General features: G+C 31.7%; 1 protein-coding gene across 1 annotated transcript in view; it reads left to right on the top strand.

The window, feature by feature from the left end:
- LOC127730245 (methionine--tRNA ligase, cytoplasmic-like) overlaps nucleotides 1-23,112 on the top strand; it is an 83,324-nt gene that overhangs the window by 1,575 nt on the left and 58,637 nt on the right. The window contains exons 2-7 of the mRNA XM_052238544.1: nucleotides 6,787-6,877; nucleotides 7,728-7,806; nucleotides 8,715-8,843; nucleotides 14,213-14,288; nucleotides 15,089-15,204; nucleotides 15,607-15,738. Coding sequence (XP_052094504.1) covers nucleotides 6,787-6,877; nucleotides 7,728-7,806; nucleotides 8,715-8,843; nucleotides 14,213-14,288; nucleotides 15,089-15,204; nucleotides 15,607-15,738 — 623 coding nt within the window. The remainder of the gene's footprint in view (nucleotides 1-6,786; nucleotides 6,878-7,727; nucleotides 7,807-8,714; nucleotides 8,844-14,212; nucleotides 14,289-15,088; nucleotides 15,205-15,606; nucleotides 15,739-23,112) is intronic.

Below are 23,112 nucleotides of genomic sequence, written 5' to 3' on the forward strand. Positions count from 1 at the left end.
CGATCAGGGGAAAAAATCAGAAAATAGCTATTGACATAGAATCTGAAAGGGGATTACTTGCCATGCAGATAAATAATATGAGACATACATTGTATATATACATTTGTAGTCTATAGATTGTACGACTATACATATATTTTTGTTTAAAACCTGATATAAATTCTGCATTCTTCTTTATAGTTGCCGTCATGTAAAAATGACACCAGGTTGTTGGTTCTGAATTTTAAGCTATCAATCACATTTATTCCAGGTGACGTTTTTCACTTAGCTGAACTTGAACATTCCAAAAAACCACTAATAATGTCCTATCTTTTATTGTGACATGTAGAAGGTCCAGTAACAACAACACTTATAGTGTTGTTGTTACTGGACCTTCTACATTTTATGTTTTTATCGTAACAACCCTGCATACCCAAGGTATCCAATTTATGGAATCTACTGACAGAAGATTTACCAGGCGTTGGTTCACTTGTGTTTAAATTTTTTCAATTTTGATCATTGAACCCCTGCATCCTTTGAGGAACTGCCGTTGCAACCTGCGCTAATCTTGTTAGCCATCCGCACGCAGTAAAACAAACTATTATATCATTGAGGCACCAACAGGAACCGGCCTTCCTAAAATGCTATCAGGCATTCAACAGGCGCAAAGAAAGTAAATTATGATGAACCATCTCAACCAAAAACGAGTGCAAAGGAGGAAAAGAACTGTGATAAGATTATTTTTCTCTTACAGAATTTATTGGCAATTATATCCACCAGACTTCTTATTATGAAATTCACTTTGAAGTTCCAGAAAATATGTCAATCAAACATACTACCAACTTTACCAGATTACAAGAATACCAGCCACTTCCGATAGTTTAATGAAGGAACACAGCATTTATATTCAGCATAGACTAGCGATATTTTATTTAATTTTCCCTATACCTTTGGCGGTCAAACACTTTACAGCATTCCGGACACGATTGGGAGTAGTACCTCTGGCCAAGGGAAGCCAGTCGAAATGGTACGGAATTGCCAGTAAAATGCCGTCTGTATTTGGAAATAAAGACGTTAATTGAACACAAAGTTTACACAGAACACAACTGACAATAATGTATTGTATAATTCGTTCCACTGTGCAAGAGTGCTAACACATGATGGCAGAATAATTTTAACAAACATTTTAACAACAAAAACATTGTATTTTTATTTTATTTTATTTTATTTTAATAGTTCACTTCCATATATACTTACTTTCACTTTCTCTTTCAATTGCTATTTATAACGTTACTCACCATAGCAACATTGTGACGTTTTAATTTTCTCAATCCGATTTTGTACCTCAGCATGATTTTATGTATTGTTTTCTATCCTGATGACGGTGGCCTAGCCACCGAAACATGTCGATTTCATTAAATTACTGGAGCATTCCTTATAGTGTTGTTGTTACTGGACCTTCTACATTTTATGTTTTTATCGTAACGACCCTGTATCCACTTTATGGAATCTACTGACAGAAGATTTACCAGGCGTTGGTTCACTTGTGTTTAAATTTTATTGTGACATTTCTCTACAAATCTAAAACATCACTGCTACATGTACAGACATGTACATAGTGAACAAGTTGGGATATATATATAAGCACTATAAGATGGTGCCAAAGGTACTACATAAATGTCCGAAAAAGGAAAATTAACTAAGAGAAAGAAAAATCTTCCCTTTTGTCGTAAACTTTTTTGAAGAGTTACTGTAAAACCAAAATATTTTTATCTAGGAAAGGACAGTTATTGCTGTTTACACCCGGTATATTTGATTTGTTTAAAGTAAGTTCCTTTGAGTAAATATTTGCAGCATATGTTTAGATTTCCTGATTAATTAACGAAAAAATATTATAAAGATAATGGTATTAAAGTGTTGTTGAATTTATCAATTAAATGGAATTAAGATGGGTCTTTAATGAGTTTGGCCATAAACCGTGATTCATTATAACAGTACAGGAATAAGTTCTGCTATTAAATGGGTTCAATTGGTGCCCATAGGAATACCTACAACCTGTCAATAAACTTTATTGCCAAAATATACATAAATGTTGACAAGGAGAAAATTTACAGCTTCAATCTACTCTTCACACCTCCAGTAAGTAAATCTAGCATATTTACCTTTTTCATTACAGAAGAAGGTTTTATATGAGTTGCAGCAAATAAATTTTCAATCAGATTTTTCAAACAACCATTTATCGACATTAAAGACAACAAGAGATGATGAAAATGGATGATAAAATGTTTGGTTTAATTTCCCAAATGGACAACACCTCACTGGTAATTCCGTACCAATTCAACTGGCTTAGCATCATCCATTTTCATCATCTTTATATAATAATACCGCAAGGACCTCCAATGAGACTGTAGACAGACGTGTGTGAACTTTGTTGACTAACTTTCACTTTCTAATCAGCTTTACAATTTTTATTTCACAATCACTTTCTCTTTTTGTTGATAACTTTGTCATAACAAGCATTATTGTAACATTACTTCTGGTTAACAGCAGTAACAGCAAAATTTGTACTTCACTGTTTTATTTCATATATATACTTGTCCTGAAGATGCCATGCTTGCTGGTGAAACATGTCGTCTATTAAAGCTATTTATTTTACCCTACGGCACGATCATCACTTCAGGTGTTGATTCACTTAAACAATTACAGACAAACAACCATTTAGTTGAAAAGGAAAACTTCTGTTTGATAAGATTGTTAATGAAAAACAGTACTTTTAAAGATGGTTCATCAGCCAGATTCATTAGCAGTCAACAACTTAACACATTTGTCTGAAACCCATTAATTCCTAATTTGTCGTTGTGAAGACATGTGAGATGTGTCAATTTATTCAACTTGTGTTCAATGGTTCCTACTCTTTTCTAAAATTTTTTACTCGTCCTGAACATGCATGAAATATTTGCCACTGGATGTTAAGCAACCAACAATCAATCAATCTAAAACTTCATGTGTTTTCATTGAAGTTTGGCAGATGTGCAATGTATTGTACTTGAGTCATTGCAAAAATTAATATTAAAAAAAAGTCTTTTCATTTATTATTTGGTCCTCGCATCTAGAATGTGGGAGCCCTATACATGCAGTTTTCACTATGTCCTCAAATGACCCTTATTAGCATTGATAGGAGTTATTGGCTTTAAATGATGATTTTGACCCTTTTTTGCATTTTTTTAAAACTTTAGTTGACAGAGAAAAAAATGTTTCAATAGAAACAATGCGCTACCAGTAAGTTTACATATATGAATTGTCAATTTACCCTTCGTAGGAGTTATTGCCCTTGAGAGACTTACTGATTTGTTGCGTTCTTTGCAGAACCTATAATAGAGAGAATCTGTAATAAGCAAAAGTGTTCAGCAAAATAAGGTCTACAATGAAGTCAACTTGGCCAAAATGTCAATTGACCACTTATAGGAGTTATTGTCCTTGAAGAATGATTTTCATTAATGTTTTCATTTTTTTGCAGAAACCATTATAGATAGAAATTATACATAGCAAAGATCTTGAGCATAATAAGATATACAAATAAGTCAACATGGCTGAAATTGTTAACTGACTCCTTTTAGGAGTTATTGCCCCTGAATGACAATTTTTACCCAAAGCCAGGATTTCAAGAAAAACTGATTCATTGGTATATCATTGTACTCCAAATTGATTCCTGTTGTCAAGAATTGAAATTTTCTGTGCGGGGGAAAATTGCAGTTAAAATATTTAAACTTTCTTTTTGTTAGAAAATCACAAATTTTGAGAAACTTCTTCAATTCAAGGATTGCAATGAAAATTTATGTATAGGTACAAATGTATAATATGCTATTCCAAACTTATGGTCCGTATGTCCGTCCGTCCATTTGTCTGTCCATCCGTTTGTCCTTCCTCCGTCTGTCTCTGTCTGTCTGCCTGTCTGTCTGTCTGTCTGTCGTCAGTCCGGCAAATCAGTTTTCTACATTTTTTTCTTTGTGCTTGAAGATATTGATTTGATATTTGGTGTATTGTTTTATCAGGACAAGTTACAGATCAAGTTCGAATTTTGTTCCGGTCTGACCATTTTTTTTGCAGAGTTGTGGTCCTTGAACTTAAAAAATTCACTCAAATAATCAGTTTTCCACACTTTTTTTTGTCATGCTTGAAGATATTGATTTGATGATTGGTATATAGTTTTATCATGACATATTACAGATCAAGTTCGAATTTTGGTCCTGTCTAATGATTTTGTACAGAGTTATGATCCTTGGACTTAAAAAATTCACTCAAATAATCAGTTTTCCTCACTTTTTTTTTGTCATGCTTGAAGATATTGATATGATAATTGGTATATAGTTTTATCACGACAAGTTACAGATCAAGTTCGAATTTTGTTCCGGTCTGACCATTTTTTTTGCAGAGTTGTGGTCCTTGAACTTAAAAAATTCACTCAAATAATCAGTTTTCCACACTTTTTTTTGTCATGCTTGAAGATATTGATTTGATGATTGGAATATAGTTTTATCATGACATGTTACAGATCAAGTTCGAATTTTGGTCCGGTATAATGATTTTGTACAGAGTTATGATCCTTGGACTTAGAAAATTCACTCAAATAATCAGTTTTCCTCACTTTTTTTTGTCATGCTTGAAGATATTGATTTGATGATTGGTATATAGTTTTATCATGACATGTTACAGATCAAGTTCGAATTTTGGTCAGGTCTAATGATTTTGTACAGAGTTATGATCCTTGGACTTAGAAAATTCACTCAAATAATCAATTTTCCACATTTTTTTTCCGTCTAAATAAATGATTTTACTCTTGCTTAAGTACAAAAATTCAGTTATTTCTACATCTTTTTCTGTTTTAATTGACAAATTCGGAACAAAATTGACAATTTTTTGAATGTTTGCATTAATATAATTTTTTTCAGATAAAATCGTTTTTCAAAAATATTTTAACGAACTTTAACAAGGTGTCCTGTAAAGTTTATCAAAAGGACTTTTTGCACCTTTTCACATGGACTTGCTCATATATATTTTTTCAATAGAATTGTTTCATATTTTTCATGTCTGGGCCTTTTATAGCTGACAATACGATATGCATTTTTCTCATTGTTGAAGGCAGTACAGTTGCCTATAATTGCTTACATTCACTTTATTGAACTTTGGTGGATATGACAATCATACATCATCTCCTTATTTTTAGATATATATAAATGACTATATACGTCATGTATGTTATACTTGTTCATGGTTGTATGTATGTCACTTAAGTGTGTTAATTTCATGTTACATTTGTTAAAAACCCTTTCATGTCTATTACCTTAAATGTGATGAAATCATGTTCAATTACAGTTTCATATGTTGCTAAATCCATTTTAACACATTGATGATGAAATAAAAATTCTGTCATGCTCTTCATGTAATTTCATTATTTACAATTTTGTAAGGTGTTTTAAATTGATGTACATGTACATTACTATGAAATGATCAGTCTTTTAATTTGTAAAGGAAACATGTCCTGGTAAGTGAAATTTAATTGAGAGTCTATTTTATACTTTATTTATACTAGCTGTATACTTTTTACCATAAAATAAATGAAAGTACTTTTATGGAAATAATACTCGCTGTGGATTCATTTATTTTTCGTGGGTATTAACTTTGTTGATTGAGTTCTTAACAATTGTAAGTTTGGGATATTTGATCATTTAGTGGTTTTCAAAAGTTTGTATACAAGCCTATAGAAAATTTTTACTTCGTCGACAGTTAAATTCATGGTTTTCCTAGGCCTACACCCAAAAAAATCAACAAAAAATTGGTACCTCACGAATAATAATAAATCCATGGTATATGTTAAATTAAAGATAAGATGCATGCAAAATGTTGCAGGCTATAATGTTTTACAGTTATTTTTGTGGTTAATCATTTCTTTAATTTGGATAGAACACAAAATTGTATGATATAAAAATGTACATTTATGTTCTAGAATAGGGTATTAATTTCAGATTGAAAAAAGATAGAATTTTTTATCTTCAAGTTTACTTTCGCAAAGGAATAGATAAAAGTTGACAAATTTTGTCAAAAGTAGACTTGAGACATCGAATAGTCCCCTATTTGCAAAGCTGAAGGGCACTACAGTAATGCACTCTGTTTTCTGTCTGTTTGTCGGTCACACCTAAGTTTTCCTCACTTTTTTCTGATATGCTTCAATTTATTAATGAGATATTTTGTATTTAGTCATATCAAGGGAAGTAATAGATTGAATTTAATTTTCAGTCCTATTAAGCAAGTTTTGATAGAGTTGTGGCCCTTAGACAGGGTAAATTCTGTGAAAATAACAGTTTTTCTGCATTTTTGACTAATGCTTTTTTTGGGAAGTTGAGGCTTTTATAACATTCCATTTTCCTCACTTTTTTTGGTAAAGTCTGAATCAATCAATTACATAATTGATATATAGTCATTCAAAAGAGGTTACAGCTTTATTTGACTTTGTTCCAAATGGGCCATTTTTAATTTTAATTGAAAATTCAGTAGGTCTCCATCACAATGGAATGTTTATTCCAAATACGTGTAATTCCACCCAATGTCTCTTATGTACCACATATTGTATTGCATTTGCTTGATTACCAGTAGATTTTAATACATTTTTTGTTTATTTGTGAAATTAGCCAGAATAATAGTATATCATTTATAGGCTGTGAATTTTTAACTATACTTTTTTGATAAAATCATAAAATCTACACTGATATCTAGACTTAAAAAGCATTATTACAAGAACTTTTTTTTCAGAAAAAGTAGTTCCTTACCTGACTGCAAATGTGTTACCAGTGTTAGAAGTGTTCCCTGGAAAGTTCTTATTTTCTCCAAATTCTGCAACTAGGTTAGTCAATGATTAGTTCAATTTGTAAATGCAATGCTTTGAAATCTGATTGAATAGAAGAACTAATATAAAAATAAGGAGATGTGTTATGATTGCCAATGAGACTAACTATCCACCAAAGTTCAAATGAAGTGGATGTAAGCAATTACAGGCAGCTCTACAGCCTTCAACAATGAGAAAAAACCCATACCATATAGTCGGCTATTAAAGGCCCCAACTTAAAAGCTTGAATGTGATACATACATATACTTTATCTTGTCTTTGCTGTACATTGTAAAGGCATTTTGAATCCTGTTTGGTTAATGTGAATATCATTCATGTCGAACTTCCAGCATTGTAATTTTTTAAAACAGGCAAACAAAATTCCGAAGAATAAAGTGATCAAAGTTAAATTTTTACATTAAAATATTCACTTGCACAATCTTGTAGAAAGCATTTACAGTAATGGCTGAAAGTATTGAAGTCGTGGACCATTTTAAAATAAAATCTAAAACTAACATTTGCAACTATGACACAAGCATTTGTACATGTACATGTAGCTGGCTGTCATTTATACAAAAGATCCTTTCTGTCTGTAGAGTGTAGAGTAAATTTGGTTGAAGTAACAATTATCAGAACAGAAAACTGAACAAAGTGTTGTCAGGTTCTTGTAAGCAAGGCAAGAACACTGGTCTCTAGTTAAATCCGATTTACCTATATACATGTATTATTTATTCACAATTGGTCCAGACTCGGGACAATTTGGTTATACATTTTAAATAAAATATATTTATAAAATGGAACGTCTGCCATCAAATTATAAATTTATAAACTAATATTTGTTTATCAATGACTTGATATTTAATTTTAGATATATTTCAAATAAAAAAGCAGAAGAAACTGATGCTGATGTAGATAGATGGTTAGAGTGGGAGAGTTCACAGCTACAGGTAGGTAGGTCAGGATGAAGTCTTCATGGTTCAAACTTGACAAGGGAGGCAAAAGATACCAAAGAGATATTCAAACTCATAAGTCGAAAACAAACAGACAATGCCATGGCTAAAAACAAAAAAACGACATAAAGACTAACAACAGTACACAAAACACAACATAGAAAATTCAAGACTGAGCAACATGAATCCCATCTAAAACCAGGGGTGATCTCATATGTCCGGCAAGGTAAGCTGATCCTACTCCACATGTGGCACCTGTCATGTTGTTGCATAGTAAGTGACAAGTGTTTAACAGAATTATAATTAAAACTGCCAATGAAAAAGGATGAGGCAATAAGGGTAAAAATCAGCCCCATTTTTCACAGGAAATATGTTTTGATTGATTGATTGTTGTTAGTGTTACATCCAGTGGCAAGTTAAGAGTTTGATAACACTCTTAATATCTATTGTAAAAATAATGACATGATTTGTATTAAACAAGTTTTACTGAAAATCAAGTAATTAATTACTAGAAGATACATGTACACCCTCTAAAAAGTTTAAGACTGAATGCACTAAATGCAAAGTAATTAAATACAGCATATTACATTATACTAGTGCTCATTGAATAATGTAAACTCTTGAAATCTTATTCTGGTGGGTCCTTCTTTAATATAAACATGATAAATTATATACACATTATCACATTAAAAATGAGTGAACGCTTCAAGCCGAAACCATGTGGATGGAAACATGTTTCTCAATTTTATGCAAAACCCTGTTTTATTGGATAATTAGTGTAGTTCTCAAAACTTCAAATTGTCTTTGGCATAAAAGAGCCTAAAAGCCCAAAAAACTATAAAAAAAAAGTTCTTACTAATCCTTTATAAAAAAAAAAATCATATAAGACCATTTACTTTTTGCAGCCAGTTTTATATCCATACCTTGTGAGTGTTATTGGCTCAGGGAAACCAGAGACTGGATTACTAATACATATACAAACGCTACTGAAATCATTGAATGGAGAATTAAAAGGCAAGAAATTTCTGGCAGAGGTAAGTATCTTAGGAAAATTATTTATTGGTGAAAAAGTTTTTATAGATTTTTATACGACAGCAAAAAAATTTTGTGGTTGTATATTGGTATGACGTTGGCGTCGTCGTCGTCGTCGTTGTCGTCGTCCGGCGTCGTCGTCCGAAGACACATTGGTTTTCGCACTCTAACTTTAGTTTAAGTGAATGGATCTTTTTGAAATTTGACCATAAGGTTAAATACCACAAAAGGAAGGTTGGGATTGATTTTGGGGGTTATGGTACCAACAGTTAAGGAATTAGGGGCCAAAAAGGGGCCAAAAATAAGCATTTTCTAGTTTCCAGACAATAACTGTGGAACGGTGTATGGATCTCTCTGAAATTATACTACAAGTTTCCATACCACAAAGGGATGGTTAGGATTTGCTTTGGGGGGTTATGGCTCAAACTGTTTAGGAATTAGGGGCAAAAAAGGGGGAAAAACAAGGTTGTCCTGGTTAATGGACAAATACTTTAGTACAAAACATAATTTAAAGCAGTGTAAGGGAGATAAATCAAATACATCATTGAAATTATCTCCCTTACACTGCTTTTAAATTATGTATAAAGTAATGGTTAATGAACAATAAAGATAATTTAAAACAGTGTAAGGGAGGTAATCCAAATACAACGTTTTGGTTACTTCCCTTACACTGCTTTTAAATTATGTTTAAAGAAATACATATTTATAAAGGAAGACCAGTAAAAATATCTGCAAATGTTGCATCTTTTTTTTTTACAAAAAAATCCATATGAAAGATTTGACACTATATTTTTAATTCTATTATAAAATAGATTAAGTTAGCACTATGGTAAATTTAAATGGGTAATTATGGTTGCCAACTCCATTGGAAATTTGAATTGAGATTATGACCATATCTTGAGGGAAAGAATTTTTTTGGGGAAAAAAGGGGGGGGGGGGATAAAAAGAAATTGTTGGGGGTCAATTTTTTCTCATTTCAGATTTCAGAAATTAAAAAGAATTATTCTTCAAATATTTTTTTTTTTTTTCAAATTTCAAATATTGAAAAATTTCAAGAAGTAATCTTTAATTGCACAGTATGGCGCATTAGATTTGTAAAATCTTTGATCACATTTATTTATTTGTTATGCCGAATCTAACAGTGTATTTAGATTTTTAATTTTGGGTCAGGGCTTCCAAAATTTCCTGACGACAGCCGGACATTTTTCAAAGAAATATTTTTGACGGTCAATGATCAGCTGGATACTTAAATGTAACTGAGAGGATGCATAAATTGATATATGTGTCTAAATAATTAGTAGTGTTATATGCAATAAAATTATTTATAACTGTTTTGTTTTCTTCATTCTAAAAATAAATAAAATATTATCCTCGGTATTGTGTCATTTTTCTGTGTATCGTAATACAGTAACCATCATTGCATCAATCAGCTTCAGTACCTGACTGTTCTCATGTTTTTGTTTCTGTTTATATAATCTATCTTCTCTCTGTGAGTACTTAACACTTTGTAAATTAAGGCCATCTTATTTGAAACTGTTGATGTTGGCTTTAATTGCAGTACAACTTGATCATCAATACACGTGATACTTTTCTTTTTGTGTATTGATTACCTGACCACGTGACTTTTACAACTGATGCGGTATTTATAGACAACATTGAGGAGGCCCGATGAAGGATATTGTTTTAAACCGTGTAAAATCTACTGAACAGTGATAACATTTTTCTTTGTACAATTTCCCAACCTGATTTAGAAAATAAGGAATAAATAAAAACATACTCAGTTGATAAATAATTTAATGAATAACAACATGATATTTTATGTAAGCATATAACAACAATAAAATGTCAGAAGAGCACAATGCTGACAAACACACGCAATAAATATTACAATGAGCACATTGAAAAGAAGCACAGATCACAGCACAAGATTAGAGTTCATTTAGTCTAATTAAAGATTTTACATTCATGAGCTTGCTAAATGCATTGTTCTGATAAACATGGCGGTTACGAACGGATTGCCATTTGCGGATAGCAGGAACAGGGTCAAAGTCTTTAACATCTACACCTACTAAGCTTATCCTCATAAGTTGATCTAAAGCGTCAATACCTAGACTACACCTTAGTCGATCATAATTCCCACGGCGGGACTTAACTTTACGTCGGACATCACCTCTTTCTCTATAACATCGGAAATTGTCTGAATAAATTCGGAGCAGGCATTGTTCTCTTGATATAATTTAGAAGTGATCACGGCACCATTTAACTTAGTTAAATCATTTATTGACTGAAATTTGTCCATTGGTTTTTCCTATATATTTTAGTAAATTTTCCCCTTGAGAGTACCCCAGTATTTAACACGATGTACAGTGTTAAATAAAATAATATATATCATACTTATTCATTTATAAATATCCTTATTTGAAGAATAACTTTTAAATATCAGGATACTTTTAAAACTGAATGCTCATTTAAAATAATATCTATAAAGCGTAATTAAATAGGATGTTGTTCCATACACGCTTACATGTTTGACCTCGTTTACCGGATTACCTTTATGTACATTGTTATGCATCATTAATTCTATTGATAAAGATAAGCTAAGGACACCTCATCAAAGGTAACAAACCTGTAATCAGTGAATGATTTATGGCTTCAATATAACTTATTGAAGGGATAATTGTTTGACAGCTTGTTGTTATTTAAATAAAAGAAAACGTGTTTTTTCTACTTTTTATTGATGTACACAAGCTAAAGACCAAGCCGTACATTTATGTACCCAGAGGATTAGACTAACTGAGACACTTCAAAGTATCTGAAATATGCTGCTTCTGTTTTATTAAACCCAATTATGACCAAAATATCTTTGTGAAATAGATTGCCACAATTATAAACTAAAATGCCCAAACGGACATGCCCAAAGCCCCAAACGGACATTTTTATCGATCGATAGTTGGTAAAAATTGAAATGACCGTTTCATGAAAATGCCTTGAATAACAAAATGTGGCACACCAATTCTATTTGACCGTGTGAGGCTGAGAGCAGCCGGTATTTTTATGAAAGTTTCGGTCAAGTCCGGAATATATGACCGTTTTGGAAGCCCTGTTTTGGGTCCAGTTTTCAAATTGGTCTACATTAAGGTCCAAAGGGTCCAAAATTAAACTTTGTTTGATTTTAGCAAAAATTGAATACATGAGGTTCTTTGATATGCTGAATCTAAACATGTATTTAGATTTTTGATTTTTGGCCCAGTTTTCAAGTTGGTCCAAATTGGGGTTCAAAATTAAACTTTGTTTGATTTCAACAAAAATTGAATATATGGGGTTCTTTGATATGCTGAATCTAACCATGTATTTAAATTTTTTATTTGTGGATCCCGTTATCAAATTGGTTCATATTGAGGTCAAAAGGGTCCAAAATTAAACTTTGTTTGATTTCATCTAAAATTGAATTATTGGGGTTCTTTGATATTCCAAATCTAACCGTGTATTTAGATTTTTAATTTTGGGTCCTGTTTTTTAAATTGGTCTACATTAAGGTCCAAAGGGTCCAAAATTAAACTTAGTTTGATTTTAACAAAAATTGAATTCTTGGGGTTCTTTGATATGCTGAATCTAAACATGTGTTTAGATTTTTGATTATGGGCCCAGTTTTCAAGTTGGTCCAAGATAGGGTCCAGTATTTAAACTTTGTTTGATTTCAACAAAAATTGAATATATGGGGTTCTTTGATATGCTGAATCCAAACATGTATTTAGATTTTTGATTATGGGCCCAGTTTTCAAGTTGGTCCAAATTGGGGTCCAAAATTAAACTTTGTTTGATTTCAACAAAAATTGAATATATGAGGTTCTTTGATATGCTGAATCTAACCATGTATTTAGATTTTTTATTTGTGGGCCCCACTATCAAATTGGTTCATATTGAGGTCAAAAGGGTCTAAAATTAAACTTTGTTTGATTTCATCAAAAATTGAATAATTGGGGTTCTTTGATATGCCAAATCTAACCGTGTTTTTAGATTTTTAATTTGGGTCCCATTTTTTAAAATTGGTCTTCATTGAGGTCCAAAGGGTCCAAAATTAAACTTAGTTTGATTTTAACAAAAATTGAATTCTTAGGGTTCTTTGATATGCTAAATCTAAACATGTGTTTAGATTTTTGATTATGGGCCCAGTTTTCAAGTTGGTCCAAGTTGGGGTCCAAAATTAAACTTTTTTTGATTTCAACAAAAATTGAATATATGGGGTTCTTTGATATGCTGAATCTAACCATGAATTTAGATTTTTTATTTGTGGGCCCCGCTATCAAATTGGTTCATATTGAGGTCAGAAGGGTCCAAAATTAAACTTTGTTTGATTTCATCAAAAATTGAATTATTGGGGTTCTTTGATATTCCAAATCTAACTGTACTGTAAATTCAGAAATTATTGCGTGCATTTATTATTGCGATTTTTCAAGCATGGACAAAAATGCGAGTTTAATTATTGCGATTTCGAAAAAATCTGCTTACCAATCTATGTTTCAGTTATCAGAATGCGAGTTCTTATTATTGCGATACTCACCAAGTCGCATTTTTCGCATTAATAAAAACCTCGCAATAATTTCCGAATTTACAGTATTTAGATTTTTAATTTTAAGTCCCGTTTTTTAAATTGGTCTACATTAAGGTCCAAAGGATCCAAAATTAAACTTAATTTGATTTTAGCAAAAATTGAATTATTGGGGTTCTTTGATATGCTGAATCTAAACATGTGTTTAGATTTTTGATTATGGGCCCAGTTTTCAAGTTTGTCCAAGTTGGGGTCCAAAATTAAACTTTGTTTGATTTCAACAAAAATTGAAAATATGGGGTTCTTTGATATGCTGAATCTAACCATGTATTTTGATTTTGGACATTGGACCATAATAGGTAAATTAAAAAAATTCAAGTTCTTAGACCACATTCTTTCTGTGTCAGAAACCTATGCTGTGTCAAATATTTAATAACAATCCAAATTCAGAGCTGTATCAAGCTTGAATGTTGTGTCCATACTTGCCCCAACTGTTCAGGGTTCGACCTCTGCGGTCGTATCAAGCTGCGCCCCAGCGAAGCATTTTATTTTTTAATATTGTCCGGTATGACAGAATCTTGTTTTCTGTTTCTCGCTTCTAGCTGTTTTTGAAAAATGCAGTTGGTGTTTGATAATGCATTTTTACTAAAAGATCATGCAAAGTTAGATTTTATTTCTTTGTGGTATGTGAAGACATATTAATAGTATTATAGGTATTTAAACTTTATATAAAGTTTTATTGTAGATTACATTTATTGTTTTGATTGTATGTATTTTATTAAACATGCAAACAATGTATTATGAATATTGTATTTGTTACAGATTGGTCTTACAGCTGCAGATTTTGTTCTTTGGGGTTCACTGTACCCACTTCTTGCTGGAAAATTTGTGTTAAAAGGTAGGAGTTACTTCCCTTAGACTATGTTGATTATTCTTCTATGTCTGTCACTGTCATATCTCAATTTTACAGAAAACAAGTTTTTTTTCTGTTATATTGTCTTGTAAAAAGGAGAAGGTATGATTTGGGATCAAATTGACCATAAAATGAAATTAATTTAGAAGTTATCATAATTGCAGAATGAAATGTTAAATCTGTATGTATAATTAAACATTGCAGTTTTGATTTGAAATATTTTCTTTTAGTGGGTTACACAGCCACAATATGGCAGTAAATTACTAAAACTCCAAAAAATATATAAATTTTTTTAACAGTCTGACTTGTATCTATTGAGAAATGATATAAGAGTATAGCCATCATCCAAAAAAATATTCACACATAAATTGTATTTGTGTTTATCATTTTCTGGCAACAACATGTTGTGGTATACACATGCTAAATTCTAATTCAGGTATAACATTTTACCTCAACTTGTTAGTTTTGTAAAGGACTGGGGAATCTGAAATATGATGTCACAGTCAAATTGTGTTATTATTCCCAGGGTCATAAAAGGCCCAAAATGTACAGTTTCCTTTTACAATTTTGATAAGTGGATGATTAAACTCAACTATATTAATTGAAAAAAATAACAAGTCTAAATTATGAAATATACACATCATACAATTTTAGTTCAGTAGAAAATCACATTAATATTGAGATTAGAAGATTTAATACATACAATTATACCAATTAATAACTCGTCTGCAATGCAATTTATATTTGCATAAATTAAGAAATAATCAGAGAGAACCTTATTTCAGGTTGGGAAGGTTTATATCCTAAGATAAAAACTTGGTTTACTACAATGTGTGATTTGCCATCTTGCCAAAAAGCTGTCACATTAGTCATAACAAATGGTGATACAGCTTCATTGAAGGTAACATAAGTTATAAATAGCACATTTTATAAATGGTCAACACTAAGTATCTTTCTTCTTGAAATTGATCTTTAACTTGAATGTTATAATGTATTTATCATTATTCAATATAACACATTTGTTTGCATTCAATTATTTGCAGATGGAAGGTAAAAATTTATTGACTATCTGGACGGAATTTATAAAAGGATTCAGTATATTCTAAGAGTAACATTACTCCAATATTTGTATACAAGTCACAGTTTTTATTTTGCAAAATTCCTTAAACTGCATAAAGATTACAAGGTTTTTTTTGGATGAAAGATCAGACAGAATTTTTTTTATAGAAAGGGTCAGATAATAAATGAATAACTCAGTTATTCCAAAAAACTGTAAATGAGACAGTCCAGTTTTATTTTTTAGGAGTCATTACTGTCACAGCCTGCACCACTACCTCTTCCTCATCTGAAAAATATTGAAAAACTAGAAAAAGTGAAAGTTGATGATAAAGTGAAAGTGAAAGTAGAGAAAGCAGCTGAACCAGAAGAAATACAGGTACTAATTTTTATCAGCCTTCCTTCATATGAATAATCTTCCTCAGCTCTGTAAAATCCAATTTTGCAGCATATCATGATCTAGTTGTCATATTTCTTATACCTGGCCTTTACAAAATGACTTTGAACCAGACTTATCACTGAAATCCTTTTATTAAAGACCAAACAGCCTATTGTTGATGCGCATCAACTAACGCAACTTGGTAGTGACATAAAAGCTCTATGACGTTGTTTCTAGCCATGAAAAAACCGTCAAAATTATAACGTCCTATTTCGCGTTCCGGGAAAAGATGCAGTTTTCGACTGTTTTTTATCTTTCAAACTGATTTGTCTTGAAAACGAGTTCATGGACCCCTCTTTTTTAAAATGACATTTGGTTTGATAACGTATGAAGATTATGTGTACCAATTTTCATGAAAAAGTCAATATTGCAATTTTTTTAAATTTGATAAATATACAACAAAAAATGACGTTTTTTTCTACATTCATGAACATTTCATAAATATGAGTTATTTGTAAAATATAAAATGCACAAATATATAGAACATTTATATAAAACAGAATTTACAAATAATTAAAAAAAAACAGCTTGTGTTTATCTTTTAAAATAAAAAAGTTATGTATATCTATCGAAAGGAAAAATACGTCCACAAATCCCAATTTTGAACAAATATCTGAATTTTCGACCTCAATTTACTCAAAAAGTGACACATGAAGCAGGGCTTCCAAAATTATTTTTAGCCAGCCAGACATTTTATATATTATCCCGATTTTAATCACTTAAGACTAAATAAATAAAAGGCAATTATGGTAATCAGTTGCCGAGTTGGCCATCCCAATGATTGACATTAAAAAAAAAACCGATATTAAACTTTCTTTGATTCAAATTCGAAGTTCTGACGTAAACTGTTAAATTGGCAGTGCATCATTCGAAGTGTGCAACATCAGCGTACTTATATCTGCTTAGACTCTTTATTTGTGCAAAATAACGTTGTCAAAAACTTTACTTTCGTTTTTAAATCAAACCGGATGTTATCTTGACAATGGTAAAACATGGACCAGAGACGGATACGTAAATTCCGTGTACGTTTGCAAAGCATGAATGAGTGTAAGTAGCTCTTTCTACGTTATTTCTTCAAGAAAATATTCGAAATAAACGTGAGATAAAGGTATCAATGACAATTTAAGCATTTTTTGAAGAAATTAGGATGCATAATTAAATTTCACACCTGCGCACATGCGCACACGTGTACTAGTTCAAACAGAGACATGTCTCTGGTTCAAACAACGTGGTTATGACGATTTTTCATTTTCACCTTTTTAATTTTTTCATCAAATCATATTTGTAAACGTATTTCTGATAATTTAAATCATTTTGACTAAATTAATTAGATGCAAACCGCTGAAATGTAAGAAAATAACTTTGAATAGACCGATCAATGTCCGGTTCAAAATAGTTTACCTGTCACCTGAACAGGTAAATTTCAGCTGTTCGACAACTAATTAGCCTTGATTAAAATGAGAAGGTATTAAAGTAGGGGTTGTTTTGATAGTACTTAATGATCATGTCACTTTTATGACCGGAAATGTGTGGCTGTTTAAGACAAAAGTTTGGGTCAAAAAGATCGCGAATTATGTTAAAATGACCGTCTCTTAAGCCTTGAAAACTAAAAAGTAGATGTCCGTTTCATGCTTTGCCCAGCCGGACTTTTACCGGACATTATACAAATGTCCGGAATATATGACTGTTTTGGAAGCCTTGACATGAAGGTATATTTTTTATTACATATTTGATTAAATCAGGTAAAAAATAGCCTATATGCAAATTTTCATCAAAATTTCATTACGGGATCAAAACTGTATCGTATGCCCTTAAAACTACGTCTTCCAAGAAAAGTGGAATTAAGCGTCGCACTGATACCTAGTGGAAATTAAACACAAATGGACACAAAAGATACTACACTATCTGTAACATCCGTTCTAATAAAAATAATAATTAAAATATAAATTTTGAACTCGGCTTTTTGCATTTGCGCCGATCTGCATTTCACTTCTTTTTCTTTCTCTTGCGCTGATTTTGTCTTTCATTTGCGCCGATTGTGTACAGGTAAATTATAGGAGAAAGTTATTTTTTTATTTATCATATAAACCTCTTCCGTTAGTCAGTTGTACATATGTTATGAATTGTCAATTATAACATGTATATAACTGTTGTTCCCTGCTCACAACGGGGAGGTGGGAGTAGAATTTCGAGCAGGATAAGTCAATTTAAAAGATATTTGTGCACTCTGTTTACATCCTCTAAAATCACGGAGTAAAATTCTATTTACAGCATTTCAAAGCACCTCAATAAAATCCATAAAAATGTAATACTAGTACAATGAATTATTATCTTGCCTAGAATTTATATGCCACACATCTGATATATTCCTTTCTTGTCATTTTATCTGTTCTATACTTGTTGTACTTGCCAATAACGAAGTCCATCTTTTTTTTCTCGTGTCAAAACGAAGTTCTCGAACAATATGACCAAAATTATCTTAAACATAAGGGAACACTATTTATATCCATATATTACCATGCAATATACATTCTAGGTTTACTACATGTACATGTATTTACTCGTATAGCAAATAAAGTATCGGGCTAGTGATGAAAAAAATAAAATAATGAAAGAATCAAATCGGCGCTAATTAAAGATCGAATTTTTTTTTTAAATCGTCGCAAATTTCGTACGCCCTTGTAACTTTACACTGGTAAATTTATATGACTTACGCTTAGAATTTAAACTTAATATGTGATTTTCAAAACTGAGTTTTCAGAAGGTTAGGCCGATAAACAATACTTTCTAGAAGTTTCGATATACTGGCAACGTATGCATGTTGAGATTAACTTATTTCTTTAAGATTCTCGTAAAATAATGGTGATCTTGCAATGAATTTATATTTTATCTATACCGCTGCTTATATAATTGACAAAATCTTATAGTAAAAATAAAAATGATAAAGGTTATTGTCTTTTGTCATTTGTTTCATTTCAAATTGTCTCAACGAGAAATGATAAAGATTTCGCCTGATCTCACAGAAGCTTAAGGCAAAAAATAAAAGAAATTAATATATTCAGTGAATGTGAATTAAAATAAAAATTTACGGTTTTTAAAACTAAACTTGTTGTAAATTTAACTTATGACAAAAACAATTGCTTCAAGAATAAGATCCAACATAAAATTTCTCACTTTCAAAAAGCTACAATGACCGGAAAGATTGAAAACAAATTTCGATTTTCAATGCCGGCAATCTATACATACAACCTTGTCTTTGTTTTAATTTCCAAAATGAGCTATTTAGATTCATAATATTTCATCCTGTTTGGAGAAATACTTTATAGTTTTCAACGGAAAATTATTTCTTAGATTCTAAATCAATTTTTGAATTAAAAACTTATTTGTATTTTATATTTACTGTATCGTTTATTCAAAACACGTGAGGTAGTAATAACGGGGATCGTATCATTTTTTTATGATAGGTTAAATGGATGTAAAACGTTTTAGAATCAAAAACTTTAATTCATATATTATACCTATAATTTAAATTTTCTTATATTTTAAATATTCAGAAATAATGAATCCACAAACTAGATGGAATAATTTGTATACGCTCGTCTTAGTCGGGACACATAATGGTATAAAGAAGTCCGTCCGTGCTAATGTCTGTCTGTCAACAGTAGCGAAAGAGTGCGCTATGGCGAAATTCTGAAATTGACGCGACAAATAAACCCACAAATTCAGGAAAGCACTTCGGACGCATGAAATTATTAAACGTGTTGTTTTCAATTTTTTTTCAAACAGTACGCCAGCATGGAAAACTTGTACTATGACGTCAGATTCAATGTCCTGAAGAAAGACAACTCTTTTCTTCAAAACAAATGAGAAAAAAAAACATGAAAATTAATCATAACTTTTTTGAAAGGTCGGTGACATATACATTTTTTTGCCTTATTTTGAAGAGTACACATGGCACATTCCTTCATGAAATTTTTATGCAAAAATCACTGGTAGATATTTTTTAATACTTGAAACGTTTTTCATTCTTGCGTTTTATTTTTGGCGGGAATGAAATAAATCAAATTTTTTTAAGATCAAAACAATAAGAGTCTTAAACTCTTGAACCTGTACTTGATAGACACAAATCTACTGTTTAACATGAAACAAGAATTATGCTTGTAGGTTTGATATAATGGGATTTTTTGAGAGTTTAAATAACAAGCAAATATCATGTTAATTTTCGGGAAAACACGAAACTGAAGTTGCTATAGTGACAAAACTAAGTCGGTGACCCCCAATTTTTTTTATCATATTTTGTTCCTCAAATCATGAAATACCTTCACACAAAATTTAAAGGAAAAATCACTGGTAGAACTGAATAGGCTGTTTGGTCTTTAAGCCTCCCAAACGAAGTTTGGGAAGACTTATTGTTTTTGCTCAGTTATTATTATTATTATTCTTCTTCCTCTTCCTCTTCCTCTTCCGCCACTTTTAAATTTGAACTTGTCCGCACCCGTTCTCCAAAACCGCTTGTCAGATTAACTTAGGGTTTCACAATATGTTAGACTAAAATGTCTAGTGGTGCAATCAGGGTTTTGTTTGTGCAATGGGGTTTATAAAGGGGTACTTTGAGGGGCAAAAAGAAAAGAGGGTTTTACTATAGAACCCTATGGGATTTTATTTTTTAAAATTTTCAAATGATTATAAATTGAAAACCGTTTGTGATAGACACAATCTTTTTAATTGAAAATGTTCTAAATGATAAAGCAAATCAAATGAAATACAGGGTTAGTCCCCAGGGGTCACCCCCACCCTATGCCATTTAAGAAAGTTCTATCTTGTAAATGGTTGAGATCCCCACCCCTAAACCATATATATTCTGGTTTGTCATGCTAAGATGGTTTGAATGATATACAGGGTTAGTCCCCAGGGGTCATCCCGACCCCGTGCCATTTGAGAAAGTTCTAATATCTTGTAAATGGTCGAGATCCCCACCCCTAAACCATATATATTCTGGTTTGTCATGATAAAGCACATGAAATGAAATACAGGGTTAGTCCCCAGGGGTCACCCCCACCCCATGCCATTTAAGAAAGTTCTAATATCTTGTAAGTGGTCAAGATCCCCACCCCTAAACCATATATATTCTGGTTTGTCATGCTAAGATGGTTTGAATGATATACAGGGTTAGTCCCCAGGGGTCATCCCGACCCCCTGCCATTTGAGAAAGTTCAAATATCTTGTAAATGGTCGAGATCCCCACCCCTAAACCATATATATTCTGGTTTGTCATGCCAAGATGATTTGAATGATATACAGGGTTAGTCCCCAGGCATCACTAATGGATATAACTTTACTGGACCAAACCAATTTTCACTGGACTTTGCCCAATGTCAGGCGACCCTGGGAAGTACGAATTATGGGAGCTTCGTTTGGGAGACTTCGTAACAGCATCCTGTTACAATCATTTCTTGTTTGACATAACATTGATTAGATTTAGGTGTAATAACACCAAAACAAAAACATCATTTTCTTATTACAAAAATATTTAACCATCAAGAAATTATTACACTTTTATAGAGTGTTAACTAAAGTAGACTTGACATTTTATTGTAAAAAGTTGTTTTTGTAAAAGACCGGGAAAATATGTTAAATCATCATTCCTTTTTTAGCTCACCTGACCTGAAAGGTCAAGTGAGCTTTTCTCATCACTTTGCGTCCGTCGTCCGTCGTCCGTCGTCCGTAAACTTTTACAAAAATCTTCTCCTCCTTTTTTGTTAAATGGATGTAAAACGTTTTAGAATCAAAAACTTTAATTCATATATTATACCTATAATTTTAATTTTCTTATATTTTAAATATTCAGAAATAATGAATCCACAAACTAGATGGAATAATTTGTATACGCTCGTCTTAGTCGGGACACATAATGGTATAAAGAAGTCCGTCCGTGCTAATGTCTGTCTGTCAACAGTAGCGAAAGAGTGCGCTATGGCGAAATTCTGAAATTGACGCGACAAATAAACCCACAAATTCAGGAAAGCACTTCGGACGCATGAAATTATTAAACGTGTTGTTTTCAATTTTTTTTCAAACAGTACGCCAGCATGGAAAACTTGTACTATGACGTCAGATTCAATGTCCTGAAGAAAGACAACTCTTTTCTTCAAAACAAATGAGAAAAAAAAACATGAAAATTAATCATAACTTTTTTGAAAGGTCGGTGACATATACATTTTTTTGCCTTATTTTGAAGAGTACACATGGCACATTCCTTCATGAAATTTTTATGCAAAAATCACTGGTAGATATTTTTTAATACTTGAAACGTTTTTCATTCTTGCGTTTTATTTTTGGCGGGAATGAAATAAATCAAATTTTTTTAAGATCAAAACAATAAGAGTCTTAAACTCTTGAACCTGTACTTGATAGACACAAATCTACTGTTTAACATGAAACAAGAATTATGCTTGTAGGTTTGATATAATGGGATTTTTTGAGAGTTTAAATAACAAGCAAATATCATGTTAATTTTCGGGAAAACACGAAACTGAAGTTGCTATAGTGACAAAACTAAGTCGGTGACCCCCAATTTTTTTTATCATATTTTGTTCCTCAAATCATGAAATACCTTCACACAAAATTTAAAGGAAAAATCACTGGTAGAACTGAATAGGCTGTTTGGTCTTTAAGCCTCCCAAACGAAGTTTGGGAAGACTTATTGTTTTTGCTCAGTTATTATTATTATTATTCTTCTTCCTCTTCCTCTTCCTCTTCCGCCACTTTTAAATTTGAACTTGTCCGCACCCGTTCTCCAAAACCGCTTGTCAGATTAACTTAGGGTTTCACAATATGTTAGACTAAAATGTCTAGTGGTGCAATCAGGGTTTTGTTTGTGCAATGGGGTTTATAAAGGGGTACTTTGAGGGGCAAAAAGAAAAGAGGGTTTTACTATAGAACCCTATGGGATTTTATTTTTTAAAATTTTCAAATGATTATAAATTGAAAACCGTTTGTGATAGACACAATCTTTTTAATTGAAAATGTTCTAAATGATAAAGCAAATCAAATGAAATACAGGGTTAGTCCCCAGGGGTCACCCCCACCCTATGCCATTTAAGAAAGTTCTATCTTGTAAATGGTTGAGATCCCCACCCCTAAACCATATATATTCTGGTTTGTCATGCTAAGATGGTTTGAATGATATACAGGGTTAGTCCCCAGGGGTCATCCCGACCCCGTGCCATTTGAGAAAGTTCTAATATCTTGTAAATGGTCGAGATCCCCACCCCTAAACCATATATATTCTGGTTTGTCATGATAAAGCACATG

This window comes from Mytilus californianus, unplaced genomic scaffold, assembly GCF_021869535.1.
Source record: "Mytilus californianus isolate M0D057914Y unplaced genomic scaffold, xbMytCali1.0.p SCAF_2, whole genome shotgun sequence".
NCBI lineage: Eukaryota > Metazoa > Mollusca > Bivalvia > Mytilida > Mytilidae > Mytilus > Mytilus californianus.